We start from the raw sequence: 23,057 nt of genomic DNA, 5'->3' as shown, positions 1-23,057 counted from the left end.
ATTTTTTAGGGTTTTTGTTTCTCCTCCCCCCTCCCCCCAAAATTGTTTTTTTTGAACAGTGTTTTTGTTAGCCTTCTTCCCTTCATTATTTATCTGAGAAATGCAGTTCCGCATTTCTCTCTCTCTTTTTAGCTTCCTAAACGCTAAACGTAAACACATGATATAATCATTCATTCCTTTAACCTATAGCTACAATTTCTTCCTCGACAATCCTAAGCTCCTCTTCATCTCTCCGCAACCCACAAAAAAGGGAGAGTCTTTCTCTCACTTCTAAGCTTAATTTTTGCAGTTTAGAGAAGAAAGATAGACTTTGTTATTCCTCTTCTGGTGGTTTGCTCACAGCTTTCTGTACCTCTCCCTCACAGCACCATTCCATCTGTTTCTCTCTCTTACGGTATATCATATGTATGTATGTATGTATGTATATCCTCCCTTTTTTTCTTACTTAATTAAGCTCTGTATTTGAACCCATGAACAATGGGTATTCTCAGAGAAGAAACATTCTTCTGGGGCTTTCCTGAACATTTTCCTTCCGCACATTGCCTTATTCCGAGCTTAAGTCCAAGAAAATTTCACATGAGCTCAACTGTAGATTCGTCAGTGCAGATCCTGTCCAAGTATTTTATGTGATAACTACCATGGATATAACCACCTGCATTTTTCGTGTTTGGGGAATGAACGGAGAACAAAATTTCATCCGGGTATGTCTGCTTATATACCTCTGGACTAGTTTATGCTTTATGCTGAGGAATGCTATTGGTATTATTTGGAGGAATGTGATTGTTAGTGGGCTATGGTTATGCTCTGGAATTGTGATAGATGGAATTGACATGGGGCATGCCTATGCTCAGGAATTTGATTGTTGTGGTTTATGTGTATTGTGCTCAGGAGTTTGATTCCATGGAATTATACTGAGGAATGTTTTGTGGTGGAATATTTTTTGTATGGTGGAGAATGTATGCTACATTGATCAATATCTAGAATGTTAATGGGGTGGAGGACATTGATTGATATAGAGAACGTCTATGGGGCGAAATGTGATTGTTGAGGACTGTGTATGCTGAGGAATATGATGTAGATTGATTGATTAGTTCCTGTTTATGTTCAGGAACGTACTGTAGATTGATTGACATGGGTTATAATTGCGGTGAGGAATGTGTGCTTTATTGATTGAAATGGGATATGCTTCTTCTAGTGAATGTATGTGGTGTATGCTGAGAAATTTTTGCTATATTGATAACATGGGCCATGCTTATGTCAACGAATCTGTAGTTTATATATTGATTGATATGGCCATTATCACAGGTCTTTCTCTTTTCCCTCTGTTGTTGCATTGCTGCCATAGGATGCGATTCTCATGTCATTAATAAACACCGTCATTATCATTCCGTGATAGCTAAGGAGGATAAAGCTCCTACATCTCATTCTTGTATACATGATGTGATTTCTGCCAAACGGCACTACTCCATCTCACCACAAATTTATGAAGACAATAGAAAAGGAAGAGCATTATTAGCGTTGTCTGAAGAGGAGGACACAAGACAACCAATTAGGATCTACTTGAATTATGATGCTGTGGGACTATCTCCAGATAGAGATTGCCATGCTCCTGGACAGATAGTAAAAGTGAGTACTTCTGTATGCTCAGGATCTATATTCTAGTTAAATAGGATTGCTTAAGCTCACTTGGTTTTCTGAAATTCCAGCTAGGAGAACCAGCCCTTCATGTTGAAAGTGGCTTTCCTGTATGTCATGCCCATGGAGATTCCCCTGTCTACGGTGATTGCTGGTATAATTGCACAGCAGAAGACATATCAGGAAATGATAAAAAGAAACGGCTTCATGAGGTAGAAATTTGAAGAACTCCCCATCAATACTACACATTTTCTTTCAAAGTGCAATTGCGTATGTTGTTTTCTTCTCGATTGGAGAAATAATATTGCAAGGGGCACAAGGGATGTATTAACGGCGTTTGATCACTACAGGCGCTGGGTGAAACAGCATCTTGGTTCAAGAGGGCATTGGCAGTAGAGCCTGTAAAGGGCCGATTGAGACTTAGTGGGTATTCAGCTTGTGGTCAAGATGGAGGTGTGCAACTACCTCGTCTATATGTGGATGGTGAGTCAACTGGCATTTTAAATTCAAGCTTTTCCTGTTTGTGAGTGCTCATGTGTCACAATCTTTATTATGCAACACCTATGCCGATGTTTGTTAAAACAAAGACAAAGTACAGAAAGACCAAGATTCAAAGTGATATTGTTTGTGATGTAGATGGAATTGAGAATGCAGACCTTGTTCTTTTGGTTACAACAAGACCTACAACTGGAAATACACTTGCATGGGCAGTAGCATGTGAGAGAGACCAGTGGGGGCGAGCGATTGCAGGTGAAATAAGCAGTTTCTTTCCCTAATGCTAATAATCATATTTCTTGTAAAATAAGAGGTTAGGTAGTTTATTGTGCTCCAAAAATCACTATATTTTGATGGATTTTCTGCTGTTCTAGGACATGTCAATGTAGCCCCTCGCCATTTGACTGCAGAAGCTGAGACTCTGTTGCTAGCTACACTTATTCATGAGGTGTTTAGTAAAGAATTTAGTCTATTCAATATGATAGTCCAGTTTTTATCGTTAATATATATGTGCCAAGTACCATTGTACTAGTGATTGGTATATAATGAAACTAAGTTGGCATTTCCTTCACAGGTCATGCATGTCTTGGGATTTGATCCACATGCATTTACACATTTCCGTGATGAGCGGAAACGGAGACGAAATGAGGTTTATATTTTTATACCCTACAGTTTTTTCCCTAAAGAATGTTTTGATTTTTATTATGTGGTACTGAAGTTCGTTCTGTATAGGTGCTTGTGCAGTCTTTTGACTCGAAACTCGGAAGATCAGTAAGAAGGGTCACACTTCCACGAGTAATGATGCATGCAAGAAAACATTATGGGGTATAATAAACCTTGTTTTAAAAATTTCACCGATGTATAATGGACCAAACCATATAAAGATGCCGAAGAGAGTTAGGGATAAGTGCATTTTATCTTAATGTTGTGAAGTAATGGATGAATTGTAAGAGTGTTTTGTTCTTTACACTGTTGTAGAATTTTGGGTGTAACTATCTTTTCTGTCCTGATTTCCAGGCATACTCGAAGGACTTTTCGGGTCTTGAATTAGAGGATGGTGGAGGAAGGGGTACAGCAGGTTATGTTATGAAGTCCCAAATTTCTGAAGCATACACATATAAAAAGAAGATTTTTTGGAAAAGCTTTGAGTGATTTAGTTCTGAAACATGCATGAAAATGAATGGAACAGGGTCTCATTGGGAGAAGAGACTTCTAATGAATGAAATTATGACTGGATCTGTGGATACACGGTCTGTTGTATCACCAATGACACTTGCCTTACTAGAAGACAGCGGATGGTATCGTGCAAATATGAGCATGGCAGAGCAGCTTGATTGGGGTAAAAACCAGGGTGTAGAATTTGTGACTAATCCTTGCAATCTGTGGAAGGGTTCTTATCATTGTAATTCTACACATTCTTCTGGATGTACTTACAATCGAGAAGCAGAGGGATACTGTCCTATCGTAAGATACCCCGATGAACTTCCAGAGTGGGCGCAATACTTTCCTGAGTCAAACAAAGGTAAGTGCATACTTTCTGAATAAATAACCTAGGAAGTATATGAAATTCAGAAGATTCCTGTTAAAACATTTTTTTTATATCAACCTATCTATATGTATGTAATCATATATTTACGTGCATATGTATAGTCACACACGTTATGTGTATAGAGTGATTGTCACAAAACACACCTCACACATATAGAGTGATATGTATAGTTCTGGTCAAGGTAATGTACTATATATACAATCATGCTCATGGTGATGTATTTTTAGGCTTTTATGTTCTATCGGTTTTAGATGCCTATGTTACCTTTGCACTGGATTAGCTTGCATACCCATGCTTGATTCTCCTTAGAGATTGTTACCACAATCTCATCTCCAATCCCTTCAAGGCCATTCTCTTTTCTATGGTTGTAATCTGGGTTTCATAATAATGTCAAGTTTCCCCTTTTGTTCTCAATGTGTCGCAAATAGAACACTGGTATGAATAATACTGGTTCTCTGTCTGGGTTGAATCAATGTTGGCAGGATAGGAAACATGTTTTGTCTCAGTCCGCAGAGTGTGCGTAGGTTATCTATTGTGATAATCCTATACAGTTCTTTTTCTCATCATCATTTGGTGTGTGCCTCTGTATGACATGCAAGGTCTTGGAAATGGTATGACAGAAACCTGTATTCTGTGTAGGAGAGACGGACAAAGAGAGATATGGAAACATTTGGCAATGTTTTAATTTGAATAGGTGGACAGTCGTCACTAGCAGACTACTGTGCATATTATGTTGCATATTCAGATGGATCGTGCACAGACCTGAATGGTGCCCGTGCACCTGATCAAATGCTAGGGGAGGTTCGGGGTTCAGAGTCAAGGTAAATTTTGCTTTTTTTTTGCAGGTTGGCATTTCACCAGTAAGTGAAGTGTTTGGATTCATTTAGTAAGTGAACAAGCTCCGCTCCCTTGATTTCATGCAGATGCATGTCTTCTTCTTTGATAAGAAAAGGATTTGTCCGTGGGGCTTTGACTCAAGGAAGTGGGTGTTATCAGCATAGATGCCATAATAGAACACTTGAGGTTTGTTCCTACATTTAAATCACAAGATTATTGTCATAAAGTTTTTCTTTCTATTGAAAGAGGGACATCTTTTTTTATCGAGCTTCAGGTTTCTGTTGATGGGCTTTGGATTACATGCCCGGTGAAAGGTGGTCCAATCCAGTTTCCTGGCTTTAATGGTATGTTGATATTTCAAGGGCTTTCCTCTTTTAATCTTCCAGAAGAGTCAAGTTTCGCTTGAATGCAGTATTAATTTTGTTGATTCAGGGGAACTGGTTTGTCCAACTTACAAGGAGCTTTGTGGTGAGGCTGAGCTAGTGATGCCAGGCCAATGTTTGAATGGATGTAATCTAAATGGGGAATGTGTCGATGGTGTATGCAAGTGTTTATATGGATTTAGTGGCAAGGACTGCGGAATACGTGAGCAAACCTTGCACATTTCATCTTACAATAATATTATTGTAGATATAGGACTGTTGCTTAATTCAGATTTCCATTGCATTTTGTTCAGGAAAATGCCCAGGAGACTGTAGCAGACATGGACTTTGTACATCAAGAGGCAGCTGTGAATGTGAAAGTGGCTATACTGGGGTTGACTGCTCAACTGGTAAAAATATGGCGGTTTAATATCGAAATGTTATTTTTCTGCTTAATTACGGCTTGGTTGTCGTTTATGGTATATGATAACCGAGACAGTGAGTCTAAATTGAACTCCTGACCTGTGGCATAGAAGGCAATGACCCAAAACCATGAGACCAAACCTCCTCTACATGGATTTTGAAGAACGAAAAAATAGTTTTTTGCTTGCTTTCTTGCTATGCATTATAACTGATAAATATGATGAAATTCTGGGCAGCTGTATGCGATGAACAATGCAGCTTGCATGGTGGTGTGTGTGACAATGGGGTTTGTGAGTTCCGATGTTCAGACTATGCTGGCTACACATGTCAAAACAATAGTGCATTATTATCAAGCTTGTCGATGTGCAGTGATGTACTAGTAAAAGGTCAAGGAGGTCAGCATTGTGCTCCTAGTGAACCAAGTATTTTGCAGCAATTAGAAGCTGCGGTAGTTGTACCTAATTTTAACCGACTTCTACCTGATGCAAGAAGTCTCTGGAGATTTCTAGATAATGGAAACTGTGCCAAAACTGCCAAACAACTTGCATGCTGGGTTAGCTTTCCATCCGAAAGTTTTGCTTATTTCTTTGGCTCATCGAATTTTTGCCTATCTTGAGTTTGTTTGCTTGCTGACCAATTGTTTTCCTGATGGTATCAGATATCAATACAGAGGTGTGACCAGGATGGAGACAACCGTCTGCGGGTATGCCATTCAGCATGTATGTCATATAATTCGGCTTGTGGAGCTCGGCTTGATTGCTCGGATCGTACACTTTTCAGTGGTTTAGATGAGGAAGGCTCCATGTGTACTGGCGATAGTGGGGTGCAGTCATGGTTGCAACATAATGTCCGGATAAGTGCCATTTTGCTATTTGGGATGATTGTGCTTTCACTCTTGATATGGGCATTAAGGCTGGCTCATACATACCTTCTCACAGTTAGGCAGGCCAATGACTGGCGAACTAGCTATTTGCCTTTACTAGATCAGAGACCAACATAAGTCAATACAGAAAAAACAGGGGTATATGTCAAATACCAGGAGGTTCTCATAGTGGGTGGACTGTTACTCTGCATACAGAGTGGGTCAAGTAAAGGCTTCTTTGAAAAACAGATACCTCAAAATTTTGCCCTAACCTTTTTGCCTTGCACCCCAGCCTCACTTGGAAAACAACACAAAAATGTGTTCATTCCTTAATACCGCAGTGATGGCCTTGATAGGAATGTGGTGCCAGAAAACCTTAAAACCACAGAAGAGGCCAACTAAATAGGAATGTAATTTTTGCTGTATCAGTCTTGTAATATAATGTTGGTGTTTCCCACCTTTCAAAATCTTCTATAAATATGCACATTTCCTAGCGTAAACATGCCCTAGTTGCATCTTGCGAAGCATGATACATCATAGAATGGCCTTCCATATGGTCATTCCCGGCTGTTGAGGAGTTATTAACTACAAAATCCCTTGTTTTGGCTAAAGGTATGACATATCAGCTATTTTTGCTACAATCTTTGTGCCACATCAGCCATTCTGGCTAAGAAGCTGGATCAGATATTATGGCTAGAACTTGAACGTGTTCATTTTGGCCAAAAGAGCATAAATAAATGACATTAACCATGGATGGTACAAAGATGTGCTGTGCAGCTTAGAATGCTCCCAAACAAGGGTACAGATTCATTTAGCATACATGGGGATTGGAAGTATTCTGATGTAAAATCCATGGATAACTTTTCCATGTGTTGTAAACTTAAATTGCACATTGCATGGGCCTTGACAGTAAGCATAATGGTGTTTTTGACATGTGACTGGGGATGAAGCATAAGAATAGTTTCACCCAAAGGCAATTTGATGGATGTCATGGATGGTTGATTTTACTTGGTGAAAGTTTGACTAGATTTTGTGGCTACACTTAAGGAAAGGAAAGCTCAGCCAGATATATTCTAAAGGAAGTGATGGGAAAAGTGTATGTAATTATAAGACTAACAAAATAGCCACCATTAGCCACCACGCAGTGGCACAAGGCAAAACACTCCTAGAATATATGATAGTGGGCAATAGAGTTATCATCCACTTGATTGCCTATTCACATCTTGCTTGTACTACTCCCCATAAAGTTATTTCAGCCTTACAATCTATCTCTGTTAACAAAGATCAAACCTCAAGAAAGTTGATAGGTTTCTTCCATCTCCAAAAGGTAAATTGCTTTTCGATGAGTACAAAAGGTAAAACTGCCTTTATACAATCCTTAAGAGCAAAATTTCTTCATTTTATATATGAATCAGATACGAAGAAATACACACGATTGTGATGGTACCCATATTGCTCTCCTCTCTTTTCTTCTTCTTTGTCATCCTCTTTAAAGTAGAATATATGTGAAAATAACACAAAAAGAACTAAGTTTACTTAATATTGAGGATATAATGGCAATGTATCAGTCGAATGTGCCATTTCTAACTAGTTGACATAAATGCAACTCCTTTAGGGGCGGAACAAAGTGGCCGAAGAGTTTTCTTGTTACAAGGACTATCAAATCAAATTTCCACTCCTTTCTCTCTACTTGTTTTTTTTTGTCTTTTGTCTCTCTTACTTTATTCTTCTTTGACTTCCCCTCAGACTTTTCTGTTCCTCTCTCTTACTTTCCTCTCCTCTAATGACATTATTAAATTGGTGCAGAGCAGTGCTTTACCTGTCCTGTCTTTTTTCACACCGTTTGCTTCTTCATCCTCATCTCCAGTTTCTCAAAATTTTAAATACCCCTCTTTTATTTTATATGAAAAGGCTCTCTTTCCACACGGTTTCTCAATTCAATGGCTTATGCCATCTTTCTAGAATAGATGGGACATTTCTCTTCAACAAGGTTACCAATAGTAAATATTTTTGCATCGAATTATCAGCCAGCGAAAATCTTGAGCTATAGGATGATGTTTGTGTACCAAGTACCAACTCAAAATTCATATGTTAAGGTTTATAGTTTTGAAGTTTGAATATCAAAAAGTCCACTATGCTTTGACTCTAGCAAGGACCTTCCTTTCTACAAAACTTGTTTGCATCAATCTTCCATTAAAACATATTAGGGCATTGACAATTTTGATAATTAGGATCATGTGGCCATGTTTTTATGATGAGAATCATGCATTTAATTAACTAGTTAATTGTGATTAACAATATAATTAGGAAACAATTAGGAGAAAGAGAAGGTGCACACAAGTGATACCCCTGGTTAAAGACCATAACTTACCTACATGAATGTTTCACCTACTGTTACTTGCATTTATTTACATTGTTTTTTGAAGTACATATCTAGTGATCATTTTTCTACGAGCTAAGACATGGATTAACACATATATAGCCCGAAATCTTCCGTGGTCTTTATTGTTGATTATATAGTAAATCCACCAATTTGACACCCTTCAACATTACTTCATTAGATGAAATAGTTTTGTATGAAAGCAACTAAAATGCTATTGTAATTTTCAAATTCAAAAGCTTTTGTTGTCCAGATTCTTGTATTCGTGGATAAAACTCAAAGGTTGCATTACACAATTTTCATACTAGGGAGATGGTTAGTAATAAACTCTCATGCAAGACCTTAGGTTACAAAGGGACGAGGAAGAAGAATGTGTTTGCTCCCCATCGCAAGATATCCACAAACTTAATACCCTCAAGTGTCAATGTACGGAACCACAAATAGAATGTAATTTACATTTGAATGCATAATCAATAATATGATCCCCAAAGTAGCTATAATAAATAGTGCCAATTTACATATTATACACAAGCAAGGCGATCAACTGTTGTCAATGATTACTCCCAAGAATTAATTCATATCGACTATCGTATTAAGTGCCTCATCTCTTTTGACGGTTTCATCAATGACATCATTATCCGTTGAGTAAGAAGATAATTATAGAGGGGTAATCAACATAGTGCTTCATTTGTGCTCTACAAAGGAGACATTTTTCTCACCCACAAATATATGACACATTTGCAATATAGCCTAAACTCCCATACAACATTATTAAAATCAAACACAACCAAACAACGGTAATGTTTTCAGCAGGATGATCATAATTTAATATGTAAATTTGCTCCACATTTGTGATATGGCTATGGACAAGTGATTCACCAGTCTTGGAGATGGATCAAAAAATTAAGTCCATTTCCGAGGCCATGCAAAACATTTGAATAAAAAAACCTTGTTGACAAGACTTTATTGGCTGAGATCTTCAACCAAGGTTGTGATACTAGAGAGAAATGGGGCCATTACAATGAAATAGAATTCATCCTGTTGATGAATATTACGCTTCTTAACAATGTAGTGCCAAGGGCATATGATAAGCATTGCAACTTGATGTTTGCAATGTTGCCACTCTTTTTGACTCTTGTGAGGTCTCAATTCTCCACTGTAAAAATGCAACATACTGCTATGACCTTTTGACGGCTACTCCATTTTTGTATAATTTCTCGGAGATTTGCAATAGATAATAGTGTATCTTTCAGAAATGCATCCATATGAAGCAGTGATCCAGAAAATTCAGCCTTTGCAGCTTGCTTGTATTCAGGATTTCATGAATTCATACTGACTTGCCTGAGTAATTTCTGGAATTCAGGAAGACTTATCTTGCCATCTTTATCAGTGTCAGCTTCGTCAAGTAAGTGTAGGATAGAACCTTTCAATCCAGTGAACTGATGGCAAAAGAAAAGCAACTTAAATAAAACATTCATGAAGGCTTCATGCAACAGAGTTACAACTCATTAAGACAACAGAAGATATACTTAATATATTCAATTTGACAATGAAAACATCCCAAAGGGAACCCTTATTAAGTTCAACCATTAACCATCCAAAATGCATGTTGAGAACAGAAACACAGACATATAAAATTGTATATAGAAAAAACACACCATCACCAAGGTGATAATCCTAACACACTGCCATAACGATATTCTAGCCATGCTAACTCCATTCATGCATTAGTGTGAATATAAATCCATATTTGACTAAGAATGCAAAAAACTTACGACTTCTAGTTCTTCGGGTGTTATAAATCCATCTCTGTCTGTGTCAAACATTTGAAAGGCTGTAAGGGTACGTTGGTTCCACTTGTCTGCATCGTTCTCTTCCAGCTGATGCACATGAAGTGCTCCAGCCAAAAATTCATTGAAGTCCACAAGTCCATCCCTATTACTGTCCATCTATATGAAGGCATAATGAGAGAGTTAAGCTCTGAAAGTTACCAATATGTCATACTATGATCGATTTGAAAGCGAAATTTTGAAAATGGACAAGAAAATCGATGCACTTGAAAATGAATTAATACTAGTTTTTTTTACCGCTTGCAGAATCTCCAAAACCTTAGAGTCTTTCAAAACCCAGGGCTGGTCTTTGTTTAATGCCTGCATCCATTCTGTTATGAATTAAAGAATCGAAATATGTCGTAGAGAACAATGCATGGCATGTTTACATGACTGCTTGTTGATGCTTAGCATTTTTTATAGGTTTGTCATGTGAAAGAAACAATGATAGTGGCTTATTTTAGGCACTATCATTGCTATGGTTATATAGATATAAAGTTATAAATCACCTTGAGAATCAACTTATGTTGTACTGACATTCATCTAAAACAAAACATATGTACCTGTCTCATTTCCTCCAATGTAATAGTTCCATTTTTGTCGATATCAATGGCATCAAATTGGTCACGGAGATAAGTGATTTCATCCTTATCAAGTGTACTTGCCAATGCCTATACATGATTCTAATTACTAGAGAACCAAAAACTAAGAAATGAAACAAAAAGGAATATCATGCACTGAACTGTTTCAGAACCCTGATCAGATTCATTTACCCTTAGAGCAATTTGTTTAAGTCGACTATACTTGACAAACTCACGCATATTTGAGAGAACGGATATATCCAGTGGTATGTCTGTTGCATCTCCACCCTCTCGCACCCAGGGATGTGCTGCAAACGTTAGGAAATGGTTACTATATGTTTCCTTTAAACAGTGGAAAGGCAGAATACACCATGACAAAATGGAAGAGAACCTACACAATGCTTGAGCAGCAGTAAGCCTTGCTTTTGGATCTTTGACAAGTAGTTTCTTAACAAAGTCCTTAGCACTGGGGCTTATGTTTTGCCAAGAAGTTGAATGGAATTCTGGTTTCTTTCTTAAGACCTGGAAAAATGAGAGAATTGGAAAAAGCATAGAATTGTTCCAATGTTGGAGTAATCATAAAGCTTGCCTCTCTAAAAATTCCATTCTCTGTTTTATCCCAAAAGGGTCGCCTGCCACATAGCAATATATATGAGATAACTCCAATGCTCCAAACATCGGACTCTGGGCCAGACTTTCTCTTCAGAACTTCAGGTGCAACATAATATGCACTTCCAACAACATCGCTGAATGTTTTACCTAGAACATATGTGAGACATTTTTTAATATCATGATTCACTATTCATCTTTCTATTGGTTCACCATTCATGTTTCCATTGGATCATGTGTCAAATGAATCACAACTTATTAGAAAAGAAGGGTAATTGCCTGGTTGAATGAAGTCTGACAACCCAAAATCTGTGGCCTTCAATGAGGAATCTTCAGATTGGGATTTGAAAAGAAAATTCTGTAAAGCAAAACATAACCTGTGAAGAAACTAAAAATCATTCAGCAATGAAGACGTAAAATCCAGATTTTGTTTTTCTCACTTCCGGCTTAAGATCTCGATGTACGATCCCATTTAGATGGCAGCACGCAGCAACCTTCAGCATCTGTCTCACAATTTTAGCTGCATCCTTTTCACTATATCGTACATTCTTCCTATACATAAACAAAAAATGCTAAAATCAATCGCATTTGCACATTTTTTCTTCAAGACATTACAACGCTAAATAATAAGCATGGATCATCATGGTCACTACTACAAGCTAGACAGCACTATACGGTATCCTTCTTGTTATTCACAAGTAAAATCATGCCCGATCCCATGCTTTACGCATTGGTTTCACACTATAATGAAATAATGCAAAAAAAATAAATCAACCCTCTGATTGATATTCTGACAAAGTCTAACCTCATCAACCGTCTGAGATTCTGGTATGATAAAATGCCTAAAGCCTCATTAACTAAATATTTCAGGGTAACATTCAATTTTCACACATAATGCATAAATATTAAAGACTTGGTGGCAGTATGTACTTGGCAAGTATACGATCAAGAAGCTCTCCACCTTCGCATAACCTGCAGATTATTCAAAAAGGAAGAAAAATTAAGCTCAAACAAATAATGAAATGCCATACTGTGTTTGATCTAAAAAATGTGATGGCAAACAAGATAAACGTACTCCATGACTATATAAACATAGTCATCATCCTCAAATGCCTCATAGAATTGTACCACATTCTCATTCCCAGATAACAAAGCCATAATCTTCACTTCTCTTTTCACATCCTCCACAGCAATAGGTAGAAGCATCTAATGGTATGCAAAATTAAGAAGGGTCAGAATAAAATATTATGGTATAGATTCACATGATGAGTAGCATTAGAATCAACAATGATCATGCAGCATATCATTCATTCTCACGTGACTCATAATATCCAAGGTGGAGTCATTGCTGGCAATGGGTGAGAGGAATTCAAATGGTAATACATATAAAGGTTCTTAATTATGAAAAATCTACCATAAGAACTTTTTGAGGGGTCAGATGGTCATATAGCATATTCAATGAAGACTTTCATTCCTTTCTCTCTATCATGATTCATCCTCAGAAAATCATATACCACACTCCTACCAGACCAATTCTGTAGAAACAATAAATTTTCTTCTTCTGATTTTGACATGCTTTTTCAATCACATTCAATCTATAATGGGATTTCATTGTCTCTCTATTTCATTAGTCATCATATGAAACTGTCAAGAACATGCTACTGAAAATCCTACGTCATATGGAAAAGAGCATTCTCAAAGAGGAAAAACCCTTTCTATTTTACATGTTCTTTAATCACTGGTATGCAGAATACAGAATGCCTTTACAATCTAGGATGAACCACTCACAACCACTGGTATATAATAATCAAATCCCCATGAACATCTTCACAAAGTTCTAAGAAAATCGACATATTAACAAAGAGGCAGAGGAAACACGCCTTCTTCTTTTCAATGATTTTGACAGCTACTTGTTGACTCGTAGAAATCTCGGTGGCAACATAGGTATATCCAAACTGTCCATGTCCAAGGAGTTTTCCTTGCTTGAATCTTTGCTTATAATCTGTGGAGTACCCAAAAGTGGTGGTTTTCCCCAGTGGGAGAACGCCATGGCTCTTTATCTTCAATTTCGCGGAAGGAGACAGGGAGGATTCAGGATTGGAGTTTGCGGCATTGTTGCCCTGTTGCGGAGATGATACACAAGCTCCCATGGCCAAACAATGCGTGCGCGCGTGAGTGTGTCTTTACAAAATCTGGGTGGGGATAAGACAGGGATGGGCTAATCTCTGGTGCAGAAGGTGGGTAGTGGTGTCAAATTGAAGAAGAAGAAGAAGATGAAGATGAAGAGATGCCATAGCCTGCAGAGCTTTCTTTCTTCTTCAGCTTCCAAGGAGGCCACATTGATCAGAAGCCTATTTCTGTAATTTCTCCTAAAAAACAAACATTCAAAATCCAAATTTTGGTTTTTCTGTTTTTTTTTTTTTTAGGGGGGGGAGAGATTTATGATTCTCATTCTATTTTCTTTTGATTCTTGTTTTATTTTAGATTTCTGATTCCTTAATTAATCAATTAATCAAAGACTCTTTTTCCTCTTAACTTGATCTCATTCTCTTTTCCTTCAAATGCTTGTTTAATTTGGGATTATTTATTTATTTATTCCTTAATTGAGTAATTAGCCAATTAATTAATCAAATCCAATCAAGTAATTAATCAATTAGATTTAGGTTTAGGTTTAGATTTAGATTTAGATAGATGGATGGAGAGAGACGGAGACTCTTATATAAAGTTTATTAAGAAAGCAAGACGTTTTATTTACGTGCAGAGCACACGATGAGTTCTGTTCGTCTGTCTGGTCGCCTCGTCTCCCCATCCGGACACTAAACTATGAATATCGCAATTGGCACGACTAAAATAACGAAGAACGAAAAAATAACCTAGTTCGTGGACGTAAAAAGAACAGGTAAAAAAAGAAGAAGACCAGTAAGCCTCGAGTCTAATTATATGTTCTAGTTTCATTGTTTACACAATGAAGACATTATCACACGACTTAGTTAGTTAGTTTCTCATCCTCTGCAAGCAAAACACGTCGTGCACACACTTTACATTGAAGGATCCAAGACTATGCTTTCAAATCGTTCGCATCGCATTAGAGTGCCTTTTCGGACAGTGCAAAAGAGAGGAAAGCAAAAGCAACAACAAACTACATTCTCAACATGGTTGGGTTTTTTTTTTTCTCTGCTTACGTGTCTCACATGATATGTGGTGATGTTTTCATGACTATATCACATCTTCCCACGCATTGTATTGTAGGGTCTGTCAATAGGAATGAGACCTGGGAATGTTTGAAGCAAGTTCTAAAGTAATTTATGTATCTAAACAATAGAACAACGAAAAGGACCCTTATCAACTAGCCTAACAATCAACTCTTTCTGAAGGGGTTGTAAGATCTAGGCCCCATTGATCATATTTCTTGGCTCTCGACAAATGGAAATATCATTCCCATAATAACCCCTCCTGTTTGGGCACACAACCTACAAAGCAAACGGTTTAAGACATGTAACGTGGACTTGTTACTTGAGCTACCCACACAATATGTGCTCATGGTAATAAAGTTTGAATCACAACCTTACAAATGTACTCACAACCAACGTAGAATGAGGATGCCAAAAATAATAACTTTCATATCAGCCCAAGACTTTGGCACGTCATGTCACGAGGTCCCTCTCTCTCTCAATGCCTGACCTTTCATAAAGGTTTTGTTTTTTTAATCCTTCATTCATAGGAAAAGATTGGTCTTGTTAAGGATGCGGGTGGTAGAGAATTTAATGATACATGACAAAATCAAACCAAAAAGTTACGAAGCTCATAGATTATTTTTCATAATAAAGAGTTATGTTTGTGAAAGATGTGCATACAATATTGTTTGAAGAACTAATATCCTTCTAGTCACAAGGGATATAATATTTCTTGTCAAAACAAGTTGAAGCTCCGATTTCTCAAAAGTTGTTCCTGCTTTCACTTCAATCTTTCTCTCTTGCGAATGTGCACACACAAACCAACAATCGAATATATAAATGTATTAAGTCTAGGGTATCAACAATAAGTGCATGCAAGTAATTCCCCACTATCATTCCCTTTGGCGACTACTCGATCATCTCCCATTTGTTTAAGATGATTATGAGTTGTCATCCAAAATCTATGGCTTAATGGATGCGAGTGCATAAAATTTGTCCTTGGATGAAGAAAGAAACGTGCATATAGATACTCAATAATGAAATGAATTTATCGATTGGATGACGTTGGTTGGTTCTAATATATTTTAGCACTAGCTTTTTAAGTGTGATATTATCATTTTAGTCATTATTATGAAAGCTAGTTTTCGGAGCAACCTCATTAGTGTATCCTACTTCCGATTATACGAAACGTGCATCGTGATATAAAAAAACATTGCTTTAGACAAGCCCACAATCCAAAAAGTTAGAAAATATGCTTTACCGATACACCGTAATGTGTTATGCACTTGAGTAGTAGTATTTCAACCAATGTAAACGCAAAGTCATTTTCCCAACAAGTTATTCTAACGACAACTATAAACAATGTATGTGAAACAACATCAAACCCATTGATTTATAGGAGCCCTCGACCAGAATGTGGTAAAATCATTGTGGATAATGTGAGCACTAATTTTTATGGCCATTCACAATCCTCGTAACCACGGTTTCATGTTGTACTTTGCTACTAGCACATAAAGCCTAAGCCTTGAGCAACTAAACAAAGAGAGAGATAGATATTTTTTAGTATTCATAGAGAATCCAATATTGACACACGGGACTTGAGTACACAATCTCTATTGTATGTGTTTCTCATTCCTAATTGACATTTGTATATTTTTCTTTATTCGTTGTCGGGTTTCACCTCACTTTGAGGTTTCCCACTAGTAATAAAAGTGTTACTAAAAAAAAAAGATATGCTTCTCATTCCTAAGAAGGGATATTCATACTTTGAAGCGCAAAGTCTTAATGCATGAATATGGCATACACATATGAGCTCAATCTTCTAGGTGTTCTATTTAGTGTGATGCTCAAGTCATCACCCCCTCGTAGTATGTCATCATAGCTTTCACGAATTACAGTATATGTTGAGCATGTAAAAAGCAAGGGATATTCACCCTCTACTAGCCTTTCCTTGCATACCTTGCATGCCCTTTATGCTTGACATATTGTGACACCATAATGCAACTTCAATACTTAGGTTGTGTGATTGAGTGAAAAGGAGTGTACATGAGTTATACTCATTTTAGTAATGAGACAAGGTTGAATGAAATCAACAAGCATTTTTGCCTTATATTGAACCCAACATTCAAGGTTGATGTTTGCCATGCAATATTCTATTTTGTCCTTTTTGCATCTCTCGTTTATTCCATAGTGGTTCCACTAAGCTTTCCTCAATAAATATATATTGCATACCATTGCTTGAAAGCTCTAATAGATCTTCCACACCTCATCTTTTGAACCATTTTTTGATTTTGATTACCCAAATAGATGAGATCATTTTGTTCTTTGTGGTTCTTTTGGTAGTTTACATCCAATAGTCTTAGCAAGACGTGGAAATCTATGATTTGGCATTTTCTAGACTATTGTAATATATCTATATACTATCCACACTGTCAACATCTCCATGGTTTAAAAACACTCGTTTCCAACAACATAACTTGGAGGGAGGTGGTGGATATAACCCCCAATCTTCTCCTGTTAAGCGTTGGAATAACAACACAACCAATCATGAATAAGAACGCATCAACAAGGACATAGTACGAAGAGGAAACGACAAGAGGAAAGGAAAGCAAAGAGACGGTCAAGTGTGAAAGGCCCATACCCTAAACTTGAAAGCTATATAAACCACATAGTAGTGGCTTTGTGGGGGTTCTCCCATTTGTAAAGATCTCCTATTGATTAGAGCTAGAGCTTCCTCTCCTCCTTCTTGTAACCTTTGAGCTTAAGAGAGATTAGTGAAGTGTTTAGTTAGAGAACACTAATCTCTCTCCTTGTTGGTGCTAGACCTCTTAACAAAGAGGGTTAATAATAGACATACTCTTCTTTCTTATTGTCTATATCTATTAATATATTGTCTATGAGAGAGAGCTTGAGAGAGTGAGAAAGAAAGAAAGAAAGAAAGAAAGAAAGAAAGATATATTAACGTCTTCTAAGGCCAAATTTGGCCCATGAGACAATTGGTTTACAACAAAAGGGTATTTATCCAGTCATCATAACTAAAATAAAATTAAGTAAAAAATAGAACTTAAACTAAAAGAGTTCTAGTAGTGTACAATACGTAGTATACTCGAAAACGACTATACATTAAGCCTAATTTTATTTCCACCCAAGCCTCTCGAAAAGAAGTGGGGGGTCAAAGGGTCTTGATGTGGGTGTGACCCGTGGTTCCAATGTAGAGAGTGCCCTAGCCATGGCTTCTAGGCGGTGTAGCTCACGTTCCCTTATTTTCAATATTGCTTCCACATCACATCGAGTTGCTTTGAAACCCGGCACCCGAGGACGTCTGGTTCTTCTCTGGTTTTCTGCCTTATCAATGGAAAGGCCGAGTGGTGCAAGTGTGTCGGCATTCGTTGTCTCCTCCTGTTCCTGAAAAACTTCATTTGTTACATGTTCGTGATCATTAGCAACATTATTGTCAACATTTTGTAACTTATTCTCTCTGTGTTGTTTTAGCTCTAGAATGTATTTGCCTAATTTCTTTATATCTAGAGTATCTAATAGTTTGGGGAGGGTGGGAGACGAACCAAGTATGTCTTGGTATTTTGCCCTTATCTCGGCATAGGTTTGTTGGGATTACGGTCCCTCCGGATGGGATGGTCAGATGTCCGGGAATCGGGAATGAAGACCCGAATGAGAAGACCCGGATTCGGATCCGGATGATGAAGACCCCGGCTACGGAGACGGATGACGAAGACCCGGTTTCGGATCCGGATGATGAAGACCCCGGCTACGGAGCCGGATGACGAAGACCCGGTTTCGGATCCGGATGATGAAGACCCCGGCTACGGAGATGGATGACGAAGACCCGGTTTCGGATCCGGATGATGAAGACCCCGGCTACGGAGCCGGATGACGAAGACCCGGTTTCGGATCCGGATGATGAAGACCCCGGCTACGGAGCCGGATGACGAATGTACCCGGAGAGAGATCCGAATGCGGGGACATATTTGTGAATATGTTTGCCAAAGGCCCTCGAGGCTATATTTGTAAATAGCCCGAAAGTCATATGTGTATAAATATGACTTAGGGCAAACAGTTTTTGTTGTTGCTCATTTTCTGTTTTCCACTTAGAGGGAGCGAAGTGAGAGCAGCCGAGAGAGAGAGTGAGAGAGAGAGAAAGGAAGAGGTCGACGCCTCTGTGTAATACCGCCGCCTGTGGTGAGGACAGCGAGCTCAAGGTCGTCGCCTTGCAGCTCGCCATTGTACATTCCCTGTGTATATTGATAGTTGGAGTCTTGCACTCCCGTGGTTTTTCCCGTCTAGGGTTTTCCACGCTAAACCCTGTGCATTCGAGTCTCTCTCTGTGTTTTGATTTACTTCTGCATTGATTCGTGTATCCTCGGTTGTGGCCGAGAGGTGAAGGTTTTGAAAGCGTCCATTTCCTAACAGTTGGACACTTGCATGTAAAGTGGTACTCATCCTCTATCTCTATGTGACATAACCTACATATCCTTTCCTCCCTAGGGACTCCACTAGTACGGCCATTCTCAATCTCAAGTTGGTGAGATGATATTCTAAGTTGTCCAATGGCAACCCTTAGTGCATGTGGTAAGAATACATCTAGATATTTTGGCCGTGTGATAAAACCTAACTCAGAGAAGTGCATGAAGTGTTTCTTATAGTACAACATTTTAGATGGGAGTGGCTCTAGTGGGGTGATCCATTTACACCGAGTGTAAATTTGCCATATTTCTTGGCGTATTACTTTATTGCGGTCCTCATGAGAGATTAAAGTGTTATCACTCGTGTGGTTGTACCTAAGGGGAGGTAGGTTATTAATGTCTAGACCATTCGCAAGAAGCCAACTCACCATCATGCCATACCATGAGCTAGTATAGCCGGACTCATACAATGATCGAGAGGCCTTAAAGGCTTGATGAGATATTCTATCATGTGGTTGGCTATGTATCCTGTGAATGAAGACTACAAGTTGAAAAAGTGCCTCTACTAACATTGGGGGTAACATGAACTCAGCCCTAATAATGTCATGTGGTACAGTCGATTTGCTTCGGAGTTGGCGTGATAGCATCATCACCAATGGTCTCTCTAATTGCGTCCACATGAAAGATGGTAATCCTGGAGCCCAAACTGCTGATGCATACATGAGGGAGGGGGTCACTAATGAGTCAAAGAGCCACCCTTTAATCCGTGGCTCTTGAAAGTGTGCTTGGTGGCATTGTCTCTTTAGGAGTGAGAGGGATGCATGTCCTCTCGTGAGTCTATCCTTCGCTGCCTGTGTCATCGAAAATTTACCTGAGCGGGCACTAAAAGTGACTCCGAGATAGACGTATGATCCAACCACCTCGACTGGGCTATGGGAGATAGTTAGGTGACACTTAGCTCTAACTTGGGCCGATGTGTGGAAGATAAGGACTTTCGTTTTCCCTAGATTCACTACCAATCCTCGTTGTACACAAAAGTCATCTAAGGCATTAAGGTGCCTTTGTAGGTCGTGTTCGGATTCAAAGAGCAAAACTATGTCATCCGCATAGAGCAAGATACGAACTTGCGTATCCCCAAGGACCACTCCGGTGCCTCCCTCACGAGCAATAAAATCTGTGATCTCATCAATGTAGATCCCAAAAAGTGTCGGTGATAGGGGGCAACCTTGTTTTACACCAATAGTGCTAGTGAAACGATTAGATAGGCCACCTAGGCATCAGACACACCCGGACACTTGTTCATATAGTGCGTAGATGGCCCATACCATATCATCTGGTATCCTCAAGCTTTTAAGTCTATCAAACAACCGTTCTCTAGGGACTGTGTCAAAGGCTTTGCGGAAGTCCACAAAACAACAATATAATTTCTTCTTACGAGCCTTAGTTTGGTCAATTAGGCATCTAAGTGTGAAGATATGATCAATAGTGGAGAAGGCTCGTCTAAAGCCAGCTTGTTCAGGTGCACGAAGTTTTAGGGTCTCCATATAGTCGCTAAGCTCTGCTTCCATTACTACACCATATAACTTAGCAAGGGTATGGCCTATCATAATGGTCCTATATGTATTTGGGTCCATGGGGTCCCCCCCTTTATGTATGGGGGCCACTGTATTCATAGTCCACTATGGTGGAAAACCCTCCGCAAGGGCACGATTGAAGATTAGAGTTAGCAAGGGAGCTAGGGACTCTCTCGCATATATAATGGTAAAGTCTCTCTATATATGTGTGCCAAGTTTCGGGATCTTCGATGGGTGTTTGTGGTCTTGGCTCCCGTAGTCTCTTCCATGCCATGGCGCAATCGCTACTCATGAGCATATGGTAGAGTTCCCAATATTGGGATGCCTCCCACGCTCGTCTCTTACGACGTGTCATCTTGCACATTTCTTTGCGAGCTTGTATGGAGGTAATACTACCATTGAGTTGTGATACTGTAAGTTGTCTATGTAAGTCCCTACAATCCTCGTCATACCATTTATTTTGTGGCATTGATCCTGATCTACCTTGATTTGAGTGTTTTGTATATGGGAAACTGCTAGCTGTTGCGGAGTGAAGGATGTGTGTGAGTTTTGTACTAAGGCTTTCTAACGGTAGGGAGGGATCAAGGGAGGGGGGATGGGCCTGAACATGTTGAGAGTATATGTCAGAGAGCTCATGTGTGAAATGTATTGTGGTGTGATGGCATGGTTAGAGATATCACATTTTAGCTCGAAGTATAAGAAACTATGGTCTGTGCCAATAGGGCATGGGGCCACTCGGAAGGAGTTAATCATGTGGGTAGCTTCAGGGCGCCCTATTAGATAGTCAACAGTTATTGTGCTTTCCCCTCCTCCATGTGGGAAACATGTGAGCTCTTCCGAGCCCGGCCACTTAGCTAAACCATTATATATGACCATCCGGTGCCGACTGCCAAGTTCGAGCAGATGATGGCCAAAGCTCGTGGCATCCGCACCTTGATCCTTTGATCTACGTGTGGTGCCTATGTCTAAAGGATCAACATTTACCATTTCTAGGTTTCTATTCATCTGAAATACTGTGCATTGTCGGGATTGGGTTCTCGCATTGAAGTCTCCTACAAGAAATACTTCTCCTTGGGAAGAATATCGGATTATGTCATCCGATAGGGGTTCGTATGGAGAAGGCCCATGTGGTATTCCTTCATCGACTAATCTCGCCAAGCCACCAATATTATAACGGGATCCTTTTGGGGGAAAGTAACAAATGGCGAAAAATACTGCCTGGTCTTTGCTTGTGGAGACTTTCACCCACATAAAACGAGCTTCTGGGTCTATCTTCATTATTTCTATCCTATTATGTAGCTCTCTACGAAACAGTATCGCGACACCTCCAGATCCCCTAGTAGTGTGTCGACGTGAGGTTTGTCTAAAAGCGGACTCCCAACGGAATCCTTCGACCTATGGGAGTCCTCTATTTGGGCTCTGATGTGTTTCTACCAAGAAAAGTATATCAGATACCTTTAGTATCTCCTCTAGGTGGCCGGGGTGTGCCCAGAGTGCGCCATTACAATTCCATAGGGTCATCCTAAGTGCACTTTCTGTCACATGGGCCACACGCCGCCAATTAGTAGCGCGATCATTTATGATCACTCGCCCGTCTCGGTAAAAGGTGCGATGGCCTTCTTTGTGCTCGATCATTTGCTAATCGTTGAGTGAGTGTGAGGCTCGGAGGTATTCGACAACCATCTTTGCTCGATTCGCCATCAAGAGGGTATACGTCGGTCCGAATCCCGCCACGATATCGAGGAGCTTACTCCATCGATACATAGATTCTTAACATCTATTTGGCGCCGCTGCCGGGGATACGACCGACACTTGAAGCCTATTTTTGAGTAGTCAAAAACTCGGAGGCAAACCACTCAACAAAGGAAGAAATCGCAAGAGAACCACCATTTTCTGTTTTTCTCATCATTTCATAGTTTAATTAAGTCCATTTTCTGTTTTTCTCATCATTTCATAGTTTAATTAAGTCCATTTTTTGTTTTTCTCATCATTTCATAGTTTAATTAAGTCCATTTTCTGTTTTTTTTCATCATTTCATAGTTTAATTAAGTCCATTTTCTATTTTTTTTCATTTTTCCATAGGTTAATTAAGTCGATTTTTTGTTTATTCGCTCGGTTAACATTAAACATTGTGGAGATTGGGCCGTTATAGGGCAAGTATAATCACCGCGAGTCTCGCGGCTTACGATCACTCCGCGGGTCACGAAACGACCGTTGGCGCCAAAAAGTTTGAATTTCCCATGCAAAGTTCGTCGAAAGAACAACCTTCGACAAAGATTAAGCCTTCGACGAAGATTCAACCTTCGACGGATATACAATCTTCGACG

General features: G+C 39.0%; 2 protein-coding genes across 3 annotated transcripts; one reads left to right on the top strand and one right to left on the bottom strand.

Annotated features, from left to right (window-relative positions):
• Positions 1 to 469: 469 nt before the first annotated feature.
• LOC147854338 (metalloendopeptidase / zinc ion binding protein) lies at positions 470 to 6,630 on the top strand. The gene is made up of 17 exons (XM_087331041.1): positions 470 to 701; positions 1,306 to 1,626; positions 1,707 to 1,847; positions 1,986 to 2,118; positions 2,272 to 2,385; positions 2,505 to 2,578; positions 2,705 to 2,779; positions 2,863 to 2,955; positions 3,148 to 3,208; positions 3,320 to 3,652; positions 4,374 to 4,500; positions 4,603 to 4,702; positions 4,791 to 4,860; positions 4,949 to 5,101; positions 5,193 to 5,288; positions 5,538 to 5,854; positions 5,960 to 6,630. Exons 1-17 carry the CDS (start codon positions 639 to 641, stop codon positions 6,299 to 6,301), a joined length of 2,613 nt encoding a protein of 870 aa, XP_087187167.1. The 5' UTR covers positions 470 to 638; the 3' UTR covers positions 6,302 to 6,630.
• A 2,706-nt stretch (positions 6,631 to 9,336) lies between these two features.
• On the bottom strand, positions 9,337 to 13,915 carry LOC147854337 (calcium-dependent protein kinase 28-like). Of its 2 annotated transcripts, none has more exons than XM_087331568.1 (12): positions 13,443 to 13,915; positions 12,638 to 12,768; positions 12,493 to 12,534; positions 12,003 to 12,114; positions 11,842 to 11,920; positions 11,543 to 11,712; positions 11,349 to 11,475; positions 11,116 to 11,261; positions 10,936 to 11,043; positions 10,631 to 10,693; positions 10,319 to 10,492; positions 9,337 to 9,982 (listed from the first exon to the last, which is right to left on the bottom strand). In XM_087331568.1, the coding sequence occupies exons 1-12, from the start codon at positions 13,710 to 13,712 to the stop codon at positions 9,863 to 9,865; spliced, it is 1,542 nt and encodes a 513-aa protein (XP_087187694.1). In that variant the 5' UTR covers positions 13,713 to 13,915; the 3' UTR covers positions 9,337 to 9,862. The 2 variants fall into 2 exon arrangements, with proteins under 2 accessions (XP_087187694.1, XP_087187695.1); XM_087331569.1 differs by having other exon boundaries at positions 11,146 to 11,261; positions 13,443 to 13,913.
• Between the last annotated feature and the right edge of the window lie 9,142 nt (positions 13,916 to 23,057).

The sequence above is a fragment of the Azolla caroliniana genome, unplaced genomic scaffold, assembly GCF_043228905.1.
Source record: "Azolla caroliniana isolate FFs.n. ecotype wild unplaced genomic scaffold, voAzoCaro1.0.p SCAF_15, whole genome shotgun sequence".
NCBI lineage: Eukaryota > Viridiplantae > Streptophyta > Polypodiopsida > Salviniales > Salviniaceae > Azolla > Azolla caroliniana.
Note: the sequence above shows the minus strand (reverse complement) of the source record. Positions and strands in the feature narration are given on the sequence as shown.